Source organism: Lathyrus oleraceus, chromosome 6 (genome assembly GCF_024323335.1).
Source record: "Lathyrus oleraceus cultivar Zhongwan6 chromosome 6, CAAS_Psat_ZW6_1.0, whole genome shotgun sequence".
Lineage (NCBI taxonomy): Eukaryota > Viridiplantae > Streptophyta > Magnoliopsida > Fabales > Fabaceae > Lathyrus > Lathyrus oleraceus.
This window is the reverse complement of record NC_066584.1, coordinates 375378809-375392793: the sequence shown is the minus strand read 5'-3', so window position 1 is coordinate 375392793 and position 13985 is coordinate 375378809. Positions and strand designations below refer to the sequence as shown.

The following is a 13985-nucleotide window of genomic DNA, read 5'->3' as shown; positions in this document are numbered from 1 at the left end:
TTCATTTTGCAAAATTATTATTTTGTTAATTCTAATACTAGTGTGTCTCCAGAAAAGTAACTACGAAATCATTCTGAAGATGTATCTCCAAAATAAATAAATAAAAGATATAATTCAAAATGATATTTATTGAATGTGTGTTGAAGTGCGTCCGAAATCTTCATATCATTAGACATTGTGAAAATTCAAGTAATACAATAAAAACATCTAGGAGGGCATAAAAAAACTCTTTTTCACATCTTCTCAATCGGTCGGTCAATCAAGGCTTTCCTCGAGATGACAATGTAGACTATGCTTGTTTGAATATAGGTGCAAATCACTCTATAGTTGCCTTGGTTAAAAATGTGTGTGAACATGTTAAAGGAATGACTTACACCAATCCCTATAACACTAAAGTAAATTGAAAGTGACTTTTCACACTTTTAACATGCAATATGACGATGGAAATCCATCTTCACTCCCATCATCACTATTTTTTCCCCATTATATCAACCTTTAAAACTTCACCAAGTAAATTAAAAAGGATGGAGAAGCAAATTATCAAACTAGTATTGCCAAAAGTTATAGAACAACATACAGAAAATAAAAACCTTGGCCCAAAAAAAACACACCATATACAGAGACTATAGTATTAATATGGTTTGAATTATAAATACAAATAGGAGATAACTACACTGATACTTATCTGAGATTCAGAACACGATGTTCCACAAATTAAGTTCCTCAGGAAAGTTCAGTATTCACCAAAGCTACAAGTGTGAATAAACACAATAACACATGACATTGCCATTGCCAGCAACGCCAAGTATTAAGTCTTATGTACAGACCCGCGTATACTAAAGCTTAAGAAAATTGCGATGAACTACAGATACTCACACGTTTGGGTCTTTCCCGAACCTCATCAACACATGAGTTGCCAGCATTGATCCCCTGCGAGTCATTTCTGCAACTCGGCCAAGCAACGGAAGCTTTACCGTTTCTCGATTTGAAATCGGTTTCTTGTCCCACCTATTTAGTGCAAAATATAAAAATCAGTCACCTGTGAAGAATTATTATTGCTCACTTATTTTTTTGTTTAAATAATTGATGAAATACCTGTGAAGAATTACATTTGCTAAAAAAGAACAGCAGATTCAGAAGATTAATACATACCAGTCCTCATGGCGAACAACCTTGCCCTCATCAACAGACAACTTGATTAGCGATACCATATCTATATCCTTCCCCCAAAATTTGTAGTGTTGCTTATTGTCAATCAATATCTGCATAACACCGATGAATTAGGATTTTCCACTTTGAGATCATGCAAGTACTTGAAGTTTGAGTAAAACAAAAGACAGAGTAAATGAGAGCAAATTTACTAACCTCTCCTTTTCCTGGTGAAACCATATTTTCTTTGACACTGTATTCCACAATGTTTGACTCACTAAATACCTATGATATAAGGAGGTAAAAGGAAGTTGGGAAGATGCAAAACATTTGAAAGAAAAAGACAAAATAGTGTTCAACATGATGTAATAAAAACCTTGGGTAGAGAATAGAATGCGGATTTGATCTGCTTCACCCTGCAGTTTCATTATCCTTCTAGTTTAGCAATTTTCATTGCTTGGTAGAATAGCAACATGATGCAACAATATTCATGACATTTAGCATTGTAATTTGACGAAACGCATACCCATGTGCACGCATAAGAGGATCCTCAAAGGAAGCATCCGGAGCATAGATTTCAAAATCACGAGCAGTGGCAGTGGATCCATATCTAAAATACTACCACAGTAAGATTACAGCAATAGTTGAAAAGAAAGGCTATAAATAGTAAGAGAGAGAAACGTTACAAACGGAGAATATGAGGAATTAGGGTTTGGGCAAGAGATTGTTTGGCAGCGGAATCAAATGTTTCTTTGTAAAGGTTCTCTTTACCTTCAAATGAAATCCAACAAAACAGAAATGAAAATGAAATGGAAGAAAAACAGAAATGATAAATGGAATTACGAAGAGGAAAGCGTTACCAGCATCCATGGCGAATTTTCTGGAAATGTAAAAAGGGAGGAACTTGAGAGAGTGATGTGGTGTGTGTCTAAAGCGTGTGAGGTTCATTTTTTATATTATTATATTATTAATTATTAATTTATCAAGAAGCACGTAATAATAAGAATGTGCTGGTGGTGGCTTGGGCCTCAACGTGGCAATGCCTCCATCTCTCTCAAATCTCAAAACTCATCAATTCAACTTTCAAATAGAATCAGCTTCGTTGCTTATTTGTCTCATCAGCGCAAAGAAAATTCACCCAATAATTTCGCTTCGATCATCAACTCCAGATTTCACTAACAATCATGGAAATAGATTGCATCATCCCAAAAGTGTTTAAGGCAAAAATTGCTATGTTTCTTTATTAAAATGAAATTTACCATGCATGTGCGGTTCCGTTAAAATATCTAACTGAACTGAATCAAATCAAAATAGAGTGTATTGCTCTTGAGTAATGTTATATTGGTTATTTTATGATCCTTTTTCTTTGATGCTAACCTTTCCTCACCACCATTAGCATAAACATGTCTCTCTCTAGAATCAGAAGGATATTCATGCTTTTTATAACATATGTTTATGGTGTGGCTCGATATATTGTAATGAGTGAAAAACCTAGTGTCTTTCTCATAATTATTTAAACCATTTGGATGTAAATGCTTTGCGACGATCTTGTAGCTTTCTTAAGTCATAAGCATTAATAAGAGTGTTGGATTCTTTAGAATTGACACTTTGATCAGTTTTAGGAAGTAATGCCAGATTGTTAGTTTCTTCTTTAGCACTCATATTGTAAATTTTATTGATCCAAGGTAAATGATCCTTTAATAAAATTTGAATTTTAACAACTGAAAAATTGTCATTTAAATCTGTCAAAAATTGAATGATATGATCTTCAAGTCAAAAATTGCAGATAAGTATTAAAATTAATCTTTTAACATAAACACTTATTAACTTAATACACAAGAAATTACTTGAAAAAAACCCAATCTATCATAAAAACGGGATAAATCACAAATATGAACATTTTAACTATGTTATTCATGAATGAGGGGAAAAACATACAAAGAAATCTGAAAATACACAAGTTGAGTTGCATAAAACTCATTGGGCGAAGCATGGGTTCGCCCAATCAAAGACAGGACCAAGACAGGACAGAACGGGACTAACTTCCTGACCTCTCCTCGCCACGAGAAGATACAAGCTTGCTAGGTGAACGCAGGAAGTTAGAGTTTACTTTTAGACCATGTTACTTCATGCAGAATCAAGGTAACTTGTTAAGCAATGCGACAAGCTCACTAGGCAAGCAAAGGTGGTTCAGAGTCTCCTTGGTTAAGTAACTTTAATATGAAGGAAGGTTTTTTCGCTTGGCGAACAAGGAGGCTTGTTGGACGAGATAAGGCAATCAAATCTCACTTGGATGAGTTAGACATAACTTACCGGTGAAGAAAATTAAGCTCGTTATGTGAGCTAAAAAACTCACCGGGTGAAATCCTCATATTAGAACTCTATAAATAAAGGCCTAAACCAGTACATTTGAAATTATTCAGTGAATTCAATAACATTAAAGTTATTTTCTAACAAAAGAGAATTGAGGGGAAGAAATCCTTGGAGAGATATTGAAGCATCGGAAGGCTCTGTTTGACTGAGAACTCGTCATAGATGTTATTTCATATTTTTCTTCTGTATCATCATTGTAAAACTACTATGAGTAAGAATAGTTAAATTCTCTTTTATCAGGATTAAATGTAGTTATTGAAGCACTTATGTATTCATTTTGATCATGGCATTATATATGTTCTAGTTATTCGTTAATACTGATGATTATCTTCGTTCCTAATGTTTGTTATGAATTAGCTACTTATAACTTCATATAATGGTTTTGAACTGATGTTGAGAAATACTTTTCTTAATTATATAAAAAAAAAACATTTTTCAGATGCTAAACTCAGGACACGGAATTAGGTTTAACATTCATATGTACTGTTGAAACTTAATGTTATCGTATTAGTTATCCGACTGAGAAATCGTCAGTTATGCAATTGTTAGCCTGTGATTTTCGACACTGCACTAAAACTCAGTAACTCCGGTTTGGAAGAATCTCAAGAACAGATCCACAACATTATGATCATTCTCTCATCAAAACATGTCTAGAATCTCGAAAAGGTTTGTAGCGGGTTAACATTTCGACACGAAAATGTGATGTGAAGGTGGTGAGTTTGAATTTCCTGTGTCATGTTTTTTGGGACTTAATATGTTTTTGAGGTCAAAGACTTGGTGATATAGATATATTTCTACACCACTACAGGGACCAACAGAGAAACTCCTCGACAGGGGTAGTTAGAGGCTATGAAGACGGTTTCAATAATAAGAGCAGTTTAGAGACAATTCAAAGACCAAGACATGTGGAAACATATCACAAATTAGAAGCCCACGTAATAGGATACATGTCAAGTCCTAGGGTAGTAATCGTTATCGACGGTTATTAATGTACTTAGTATATAAGTCAATTTCAGTTATGTAATAAAGGTTCACAAATTTTATTAGGAATCTCTATAGAACTCGAGTATCCAAGTCACAGAGAGAAAATATTTTATGAGAGAACATGTATGAATTTGTGTTCCTCTTTTAATTCTGCAATCCAAACATTTTTATTCAATTACTTTTATTATTTTCTTTCTTTTAATTTAGTCCTTAGAACAATTTTGCATTGTTCTTATTTGAATTTCTACCCAATTTCTTTACATTCGAACATCACATAATCAAGCACAAACATAATTTCTCAAATCTTTTGCACAAATCATCCAGAGGATTTTTTTTTCGATTTTAATCCCTTAAGTGAATCAAAACATGTGATTTGATTTGCTAAAAATACCAACAACAAAATTGGCTCACCTAGCGGGACACTTTTTCTGCAATAAATTTAAACTTTTTTAGAAGAGTGTTTTGTATTCTTATTATTTGTTTTGTTCTTCGTACATGAAATGTTTTCAATTTATGAGTGCGTATGTGTCTCAGGAGTGGTAAAACTCTTGTAGAGATGGAATGTCCAAAAAAAATTCTCTTCCCCAAAATGATGCTCCAGGTACAAAAGAACAACTAATCAGAACGATGGTTGGTAGTGCAGGAACTTCAACCTCCATTGGAGTAACCGCTCCTATTATAAGTCAAATGTCAGCTCCGACGACATTACCTGAAATGGTGGTTCCCCAACACAAGTAACGAGTATTCCAACTACTCCTAAGGCCAAGCAAATTGTTATAGGAGACCCTAGGCCTTCTTTTCTTCCAAGATTCATGTTACCCCTGGTAGTAGGGAATACCATTATGGCATACCAACTGCAATGATGGCAGATCTACAAACTAGTGCATCTACATATACAGATATTTCAATGACTATTGCATCTCCTCTTAATTGATACTTAGCATCAGGATTTGCTATAAGCTTTTATGGTCGAATGGCTCAACCAGAAGGGTGGTTGGGATATGTCCCTCAATTTATGTCACCCCTGACTACTAGTACTGTCATATCCTTGAGGAAACAAATGGGTGAAAGTAAACATGATATGGTCAATATGTTAATCCAAAAAAGCGGTATTGTGTTTAATCCTTTGATCCAAAATGCAAAACATACTTACCAACACTTGGCGCATCAAATGGATCGAATTGTTGATTTCTTTGGTGCTCCTCAAGCGCCTATTCAACCATCACCTTGGATGACGTCTCATGCCTCCTGCATCTTCCCATCAGGGGAGATTACTGGACCACAAGAGGATCGGGCGAGAGGAATGGGTCGACATGATGGCCATCCATTTGAGTGATAACCCTGGTAAGACCGCTAGGGAGACAACTGATACCATAGGTGTTCATGCCTCGTTTAGTTTTTTTGAGAAGCTTTATAAATATCATTTGCAGGGGGTCTTGGATACCAAAGGTGGTGATGTGCAGGTTGGGTACCACCGACAGTGTGCATTGAGGTGTTACCTTATTCTTGGTTGGCACATCCATTTTTATGGACAAAAGTGCAACTTATGTCGATGTGGTCTACCTTAAGTACTTCACCGACCTGACTGCGATTCACGATTATAATTGGGGGGTCTGTTCAGTCTATTTGTACTCTAAGTTGGGCGAGAGTTGTCTATGAAAGACAAAGTAGATGACAGGGGTTGCATATTTCTTACGGTAAATTTTTGTTACTAATATTTTCATAATTCATTTGTTACACATGTTATTAATATTGTATTCGAACCATTTTCAAGGATGGATCATCTTCCACTACCCTCGCATTATCGAGTGGAAAGTCGCAACTACCAACGATGAGGATTGACCACGTGCACCCGCTTTTGTTCAGTACGGGGGAATAGAGCGGTCGAGCCATTCAGAGTATCTCTTGGACGTATGGTACCAGATGATGTTTACTTCTGTCCATACGAGAGCCACCGCCAGACGCGTTTGTTTGACGTCATTTTCTTATATTCCGGATGGTTTGCATGTGAGTCATCTTCTATGTATCCATATCTGCTAGAGCGAGCGATGCACTAGTTTGCCTACTTGCAGATTATTTTGAGACACCCCTCAGAGTCCTCTCCTCCCGGCATCTTCCGCAGAGATCTTGGTGCGATATTGGATGATTTTGAGAGTCACTTAGTACCAGAGGAGTATCGCACGGAGTCGGCTCTTGTACACTGGACCTATGCATACGGCTAAATGACTCGGTTCTATAGGGTGTCACGCCATAACATGACACCAAACGTTCTTGGAAGACTACCTAAGTCAGTTAACTATGAGGTACTTAATGTTCATGATAAGTAGGCAGATAGCGTGACGGCAGTCTGTCTGCATGTTACAGAGATGGGTATAACAGATTTAGAGTCAGGACTCTTTGAGAATGGCACTTCCCAGTTAGCTCTCGTGGAACGCATGATTGTGGAGTTACAAAATATCGTGCAGTACAAACGAAGGAGGCAATGGGTTCAAAATACACAGTAGCTTATATTTAGATGTATTATTTTTTTGTATTTTCAAACAAATATTATATTTAGTCTTGATTTTTTTTATTAATATATGAGTTTTTACTTCTCTTTAACTTTAATATAATTTCATTTTAGTTTAGTATAAGTTGATTTTAAAAAATTTAACTTTAATATAATTTCATTTTAGTTTAGTATAAGTTGATTTTAAAAAATTACAATGTTTAAACAATGGTGCTGCTCTAATATGATTCCAAAATAATTTAGAAGACATCATGAGACATTTTTTATGTGTCTCTAGATACACCCGAAGATGCATCTCTTAATCATATTTTGATCAAAATAGAGTTGATCTTAAAATGACACATTTTTTATGTGATTTAGATGCATCTAAAAATGCATATCCAACCATATGAAGAAGAATTTTGAATTTTCAAATGTGTCGTATATGCACATATAACAACAAAAAGAGTATTCCCCTTATATTTTCTTCGATGCTACCGTAAAAACGACAGTGTTATGTGAAATGGAGACAGATTAAGGTGTAAAAATAATTACTGAATGTGTAAAATTAGTTTTGAAAATATGAAAAAGTACAGGGGTCTGCTTGCAGTCTTGCAGATAGTGGAGGTATATAATATTTTCCCTTCCGTCCTTAACATGTTTAACTTTATTTTTGGGAATGAAAATCAACACCTGTTTGAAATCCCTCATTATTATCATCAAAATAAAAAAAATAAAAAATAAAAAATAAAAATCTTCAGTAATATTTGCATTAACCCTCAAGACTAAACATAATAATTACAAACAAATGTTTGAGACTCACCTTAAGCACGAAATCAAAGAAACTATATACAAATAATCTAAGGAAGCAAAAACACTCACCCCTCTTATTAAATCAATGTCCAACAGATACAATAATACAACTCATTTTCATTTCCTAATCATTTCCATAAAAAAATATTCAAGAGATTTTCAACCTGCAACCTGCAACCTGCTAAATTAACACTAGAGTGAGAAAATTAAAAAAAGTAATTAACAACTAAACAATACCATCATGAACTAGTTAAAAAAACTTACCTACCTCATTAGCAGTTCAAAATCATCTCTTAGTTTCACTCATGTTTTTCCCTTCAAAAAACTCGCCTAACATTCGATCTAGATCTTCGGCAGTGTATTTTATGTACTTCTGAGGCGTCTTTCCACTCTCGACTAGAGGCCTGTAATTAAATTACACATCGCTGTAAAAATTATATCTAGATGGAAATGTCATAGTAACATTTGAAGTGGATTTAATCGAGAACGCACCCAAAACGTTTCACGAATGATCGATACGCAGGTAACAAGACTTCAGCAACTGCAAGCCTGAGAGACTCTCGCAACTCGCTGTCTGGAACTGTCCATTGTGATTGTTTCTGATGAAGTTCCTCAAACATAATATTGAATGTCTTAAACCTGACAACAGTAACACAATGCATATAAGCGTGTCAAAAGGACGAGTATTTTCCTTAAACCGAAAGTTCAGATGGAAGCAACGGAGAAGGTACCTACCGGTCTTTAACAAGTGCTCTTGAAGCACCACTACTACCTCCAGTTCCGCTATCACCACCTGCAGTATTACTCCCACCACCTGATGAGGCGAGTCCCTGAATAGACATGCATTGAAGAATCTGCCAAGCAAAAGAATCAAAATTCAGCAATGGTACGAATACGATCCTCCTATGGCGAATTACAATGGTTATTCGTGTAAACTCGTTAGAAAAAGACCTTTGCCCAAGCATTTCTTTTGTATTGATTTGCATGCTGCTGCACAATCCTCCTATGTCTTTGTACCCAATCATCTCCAAGCAAATCCTTGGCTTCCGACCTGGAAAAGATTTGGAGAGTAATAACTTTGAACCATAAGAGTGCAGAATAAAAAACTATGATTCTAAGAAATCAATAACCGATATATTTCGAAGACATACCTCCTAACTGATCTGACAATATAATGAATATTGTTCATGAGAAAAAGATGTGTCAATGCAGGGTCTTTATACTGCTTTGATTTGCCATCTAGATTGATTTGCAAAGCCTGCATTATTCGCATTGTTACAGTTGCTAGCTGGGAAGAATCATTTCCACCTTCAAACTCTTGGAAAAGTTGCTTCAACGTGGACCGGTAGCTGTAAAAAATTTAAAACAAATCTAACTTTATAATAAGTATTGACAAATATCTGTGTAATAAGTGGAGTTAATTTGATGATATGGCTAAAAACATGGTATTAGATGACAACCACAGAAAAACTTACTCAAACAAAAACTTTACATAGTTAATAACATAGCTAGTCAAAGGATGAACAGTTCCATCTGTTACTGCGGTCTTTGTAGCATCTTTTTCAACCGCTTCTTCAAAATCTCCAAAGGTCTCCTGCGCTGTTTGTGCAAGCCGTTTTGTCAAAGCCGTTGCCGCATCTCTTATTTCAGTGCAAGCTTTGCCTTTAAAAAGTGTATCAATCTGCAAATTGTCAGGTAAAAAGGTTGATATATAACATCATTGCAATATACGCATGCGCTATGGAATTTATGAGACCAGTGAACAAGAGATATTGCAGTAAGATTTATGATTTTAAAACTCGAAAGTCATACCTCCGAATGTAGCTCTTGCATTATTTCATACATGTCCAAAAGTACAAATAATTTTTCTGGGGATCTCTTGCTTTTGGCTATTGCGTCTCCAAAGCTAAGTAGCATAGAGACACTGTTTGTAGTCACCTCGGCAAAACATTGTTCAGCGAGTGAATCAAAGCCTTCAAATATCTGATCACAAACTTTCCTCTCACCAGCAAACAACAATTTCACCTGTTCATATATATTTGCATATTTCAACATCGTGGAAAAAATTGTGAAGAAAAAACAAAGTACCAATTTCACAATCTTCTTACAGCTATTCGCATGAAATGAATCCAGTTTCCGATTTTGGCTTCCAAAATCTCCCACTGTAGCTTTTGAACATCGTCTTTGTTGAGTTTCTCAACTCCAAGTTTTTGGAGGCTTTCTTCCAATACATTAGAACGGGCTTCCCTACACGATAATAATGATACTAATACCAATTAAATTATACCGAAGTAACATTTCTCGTTGTTGAAAGTGTATAATACAAGCTTTTGAACCTCCTTAATTCACAACATTTCTCTTAATAATTTCCTACACTTTTAACATATTTATACATTGTATATTTTAAATTTCTGTGCTTGTTATATTTATAATTCTTCAAATGTAGAGTTCTACAGCAAGGAATTTTTACATTAACCTTCTACAATTTAACAGTCAACTAAACAAAGAGCATTACCTGTATATTTTGAGTAACTGTGATCGGTGACCAGCTTCAATCATTTGCTGGGCTAAATCATGTAGTAGTGGCAAAATTCTAGGTGGTATAAGGACGGGAGGTGTGTATACAACAGCATCAGCGTTATTGTTATGAGAATCAGAATGATGATTGGACTTGCCATTGTGTTCACCCTCGTGACCAGGTGATCCTGACGAAGGTCGCATTGAGTTTGGAAGGCAATCAAAGAGGCGTTCGGGTTCCACGGGTTTGCTGTAATAACACGGGACAAAAGAAAATTTGAGGGTGCGTTAAACTATTGAGTCTATGCAAGCAAATTAACTTTTCATCAAACATACCAAAAGATGAACGCCAAAATGCACAAAATACAAACCTGTAAGATGATAATAGCTGATTAAACTCGTCCTGTAGCTTAGAAATAGCTTTAGTTAGCAAACTACTGGCATGGCTGACAACACCATCACTATTCCTAAAACTGTTCTTACTGCCAAAAAACTGAATGTTGCTTCTCAACTTAGCAATTGCTTCAAGATAGTTTTCCAGGTCTTCGTGTGGCCCTTTGAGTATTTTGCTCTCTGCCTGTTGATAGATCAATTAAAGCATCAAAAATGACATGTGTATGTGTGTATCGTGGTGCGACAGTGAGGGGCATAAGGAGACAAATAAAAAAGATAACATATATATGTATACAAAATCCTACAAAAATAAAAAGACTTGTCCTGAAACTGCATCACATTTAACTAAAGTATTTAAGTTTGATGTTAATAGAGTCATTTAAAGCACTTGTTACAAGTAGGAAAAGAAAACACATGGTATGTGAAGAAAAAAGGAAGAGACGAAAACCAATGTAATTAAAATGAAGGTAATTCTTAGAATTTGGACGTTAGGCTGAACTCAACCCAAAAGCTATCTCAAGAGGTAAACATTGTCCGATCCTAATAAGGACTAAATTGGCTTTATAACCTGTCGACATGGGATCTCAACAAACCACTTCACGCTCCAGACTGGATATCTAAAGCGTAAACAAATGCAGGTGGTCCAATAATAGAGATCTTAAAACACTGTCTCAGGTTCACAATTGGACATCTGAAACATGGACAAACACAAGTGACCGAAATAACAAAACTATGCCGACTTAGAATTTAGACTTAGGCCTAACTTCTCATACACGGTATATAAATATCAGTATGCTGAGTGCAAAATACTTGAGCAATGGATAGAAATGTATCTTGAAATTTATCGAATTAAATTTATACTTCTCTCACTGTTTAACTTTGTATGAGAACTCTAGCAGTGTACATATTTGTTTTAAGACTGGGATCAAAGTGCAGTGCTTTTTCAAATTACTTATCTAGCCTCTATCTTTTATGTTTTGTCAAGTTTAACCTCGGCCAAACCAGTTCTGATCGATCCTATGACCACTTATGATTTAACTTTTGGCAACTAAGCAAATTATACTTTAAGATGCAGCAAATAACTCCCGGCAGTTTCAGTTTTGACAACCAACCATATTTGTCACTGATTTGAAACCATATGGGCTAATTACCAATTATTATAATTTATAAGTCAAATGTTTCAATTCATGAGGAATAGCAAGAACATACGGAAAATTTGAGTGGGTTAGTTGTCAAAACCAGAACCACCAAGGGGTTATTTGTGTGAGAGTCGAAGTTAAAAGGGGTATTTGAATTTCTATCATTAAATAAATACAAAGGTCATGATCACGGTCTTAATGACGAAAAATGAAAGCTTGTAGCAGATATTTACAGAAGAGCATGGGTTAGAACTTAAAGAATTCACTCCGAAATAACATAATCTATAAACATGGTGACTGGTGATTGCTCATTACAAAATATTGACAAGTAAAATTTCTGAAGTAAAAATCCAAATCGTGAATGAGATACAGAAAAGAGATTCAGTTGCCTTCCAGACAAAACTAAATTACATCTTAATGCAAAAACCAGTCAAGTTGACCAAACGATGCTAGAGTCAGGCCTTCACATTTGCAAATTGCAATTGGTCCAAAAATACAACAGACAAGCATGATATTGGTAAAATATAATAAGGTATTACAATAGTTATAACTGCTTTCTTCTTTTCCATTTTTAAATTAAACCGCTATAATTAGAGTATTTGACCTGAAAGTGAAGGCTTGAGACTTAAGAGTGCGCTCCTCTCAAGGTATCAAGTTTGAATCCAGTCAGTGCTAACAATTCATGTGTGGGGCTAGTACATACAGAGCCTGGCCCTGGCTTCAATTGGTTCCCCGCTAATGGACAGTGGAATTAGTTCCCCAAATTAGTCGGTCCTAGGGGTGGATATTGAGTTTCAGAAAAAAAATAGCCGTTGACCCATACTAGGCCCAACTAAGTATCTACATATGTTTGGCTTTGGGACTACTGGTTGGCATCGGGAAATCAAGTTTATTCATACAATATTGAGATGTCTCCCAACTAGGCAAATCAATCAGTAATAGACTTAGGTTCTTTTCCTGAGAAAGAGTCATATTACCAACTCTCTACATACCATGTTAATAAAACATAATTGTTTTAACCTGAACTAACATTATATTTTATAACAGAACCTGAAATAACATTAACAATAACCTGTATCCTTTTGTGATTAACACTTAACAGAGAATTTGATTTGTGTAGTTTGAATTTATCAACAATGGTTATTTTAATGGAAATAAACAAAAAAGCTGTTTTGTGAGAAACAGATCAAGGGGTTTTTTGAATCATATATAGCATATAATCAGCATAGAAACCAGTAAAACCATGATTATTACAGAACTAACCTGACGATACTGATCAAAGTGGGACAATATAATCTCAGCAGCCTTCAAAGTCTTATCAATATTCTCGTGAGCTTGTCTAATAGAATGTGTCCTAATCTGAATACCCAAATGAAAAAAAATCCAAATTTCATAAACCACATCCACAAATCCACAAAACTCCCTTCAGATCCCTAATTGCAAAACCCAAAATTCCAGTTCTACTTGACCAAGTCAAGCACAGGTCAATTCAACCAAAACCCAAATCTCAAAATCCAAATTTGAAAAAAAAATGATATCTAAACGATGAAATTTGTTAAGGAGTTGACCTGAGTTGGACGCATGGCGGCTTCAAGGGTAGAGAGACGGTGGTCAAAGGAACCGAGAATGGTGACAACGTTGTCTGTAATGGTTTGGCTCTTTTGAAGAGACTCTCTCATGATGGCTGCTTTTTCACTCAGCAAATCAGTACCAACCATTGCTATTCCCATCTTCTTCTTCGTGTTGGGATTTGTTTCAGACAGAGAAAAAAAAAACAAAGATGAAGGAAAGAACAAGACAAGTTATGTTACTGTTGGTAGAGTTTTCGATTTGGTCGTGGCTGTGTCTCTCTGTATTGTGATGTTAAAATGTTAGAAAGGTGGGTCCCACACTTGTTACTGGATTTGGTAGACACAAACCACCTCCTCTTTCCTTTGACAGAGTGTCTCTTTTTTTTTTTCTTCTTCTTGGATTCTCTTTTAAAATGAAAATTCTTCTATTTTTGAGTAATTAATAATGAGTAATGTGCCCTTAAGACATCGATATAGAAATAAATTTTTGAAAATTGTGTATTAAATTTATTAAAAATTTATAATTAATAATTTTATTTATTTTTTCAATATAATTTT

The 13985-nt window shown here is 35.2% G+C and overlaps 2 protein-coding genes across 8 annotated transcripts; both read right to left on the bottom strand.

Annotated features, from left to right (window-relative positions):
• Positions 1-615: 615 nt before the first annotated feature.
• Positions 616-2571, bottom strand: LOC127098368 (uncharacterized). The gene is made up of 8 exons (XM_051036952.1): positions 2409-2571; positions 2010-2324; positions 1836-1920; positions 1676-1759; positions 1526-1565; positions 1366-1434; positions 1153-1262; positions 616-1008 (listed from the first exon to the last, which is right to left on the bottom strand). Exons 2-8 carry the CDS (start codon positions 2095-2097, stop codon positions 873-875), a joined length of 612 nt encoding a protein of 203 aa, XP_050892909.1. The 5' UTR covers positions 2098-2324; positions 2409-2571; the 3' UTR covers positions 616-872.
• Positions 2572-7735: 5164 nt separating this feature from the next.
• On the bottom strand, positions 7736-13725 carry LOC127098367 (exocyst complex component EXO70A1). Of its 7 annotated transcripts, none has more exons than XM_051036947.1 (13): positions 13425-13725; positions 13120-13215; positions 10696-10901; positions 10323-10574; positions 9916-10054; positions 9620-9832; positions 9283-9488; positions 8959-9156; positions 8759-8858; positions 8543-8661; positions 8300-8446; positions 8072-8211; positions 7736-7988 (listed from the first exon to the last, which is right to left on the bottom strand). In XM_051036947.1, exons 1-12 carry the CDS (start codon positions 13584-13586, stop codon positions 8094-8096), a joined length of 1956 nt encoding a protein of 651 aa, XP_050892904.1. In that variant the 5' UTR covers positions 13587-13725; the 3' UTR covers positions 7736-7988; positions 8072-8093. The 7 variants fall into 7 exon arrangements, with proteins under 7 accessions (XP_050892904.1, XP_050892903.1, XP_050892907.1 ...); XM_051036946.1 differs by having other exon boundaries at positions 7736-7985; XM_051036950.1 differs by having other exon boundaries at positions 7736-7978.
• Positions 13726-13985: the final 260 nt, after the last annotated feature.

Excerpts from the sequence above, each read along its gene's own strand:
- LOC127098368 (XM_051036952.1), bottom strand. The coding sequence starts at position 2,097 with ATGAACCTCACACGCTTTAGACACACACCACATCACTCTCTCAAGTTC. Across the intron at positions 1,435-1,525 it reads CATTCTATTCTCTACCCAAG|GTATTTAGTGAGTCAAACAT; the intron begins GTTTTTATTACA and ends CTTATATCATAG. Across the intron at positions 1,263-1,365 it reads TTTCACCAGGAAAAGGAGAG|ATATTGATTGACAATAAGCA; the intron begins GTTAGTAAATTT and ends GGTGTTATGCAG.
- LOC127098367 (XM_051036947.1), bottom strand. The coding sequence starts at position 13,586 with ATGGGAATAGCAATGGTTGGTACTGATTTGCTGAGTGAAAAAGCAGCC. Across the intron at positions 10,055-10,322 it reads CAGTTACTCAAAATATACAG|GGAAGCCCGTTCTAATGTAT; the intron begins GTAATGCTCTTT and ends ATTATCGTGTAG. Across the intron at positions 8,662-8,758 it reads AAAGAAATGCTTGGGCAAAG|ATTCTTCAATGCATGTCTAT; the intron begins GTCTTTTTCTAA and ends TTTGCTTGGCAG.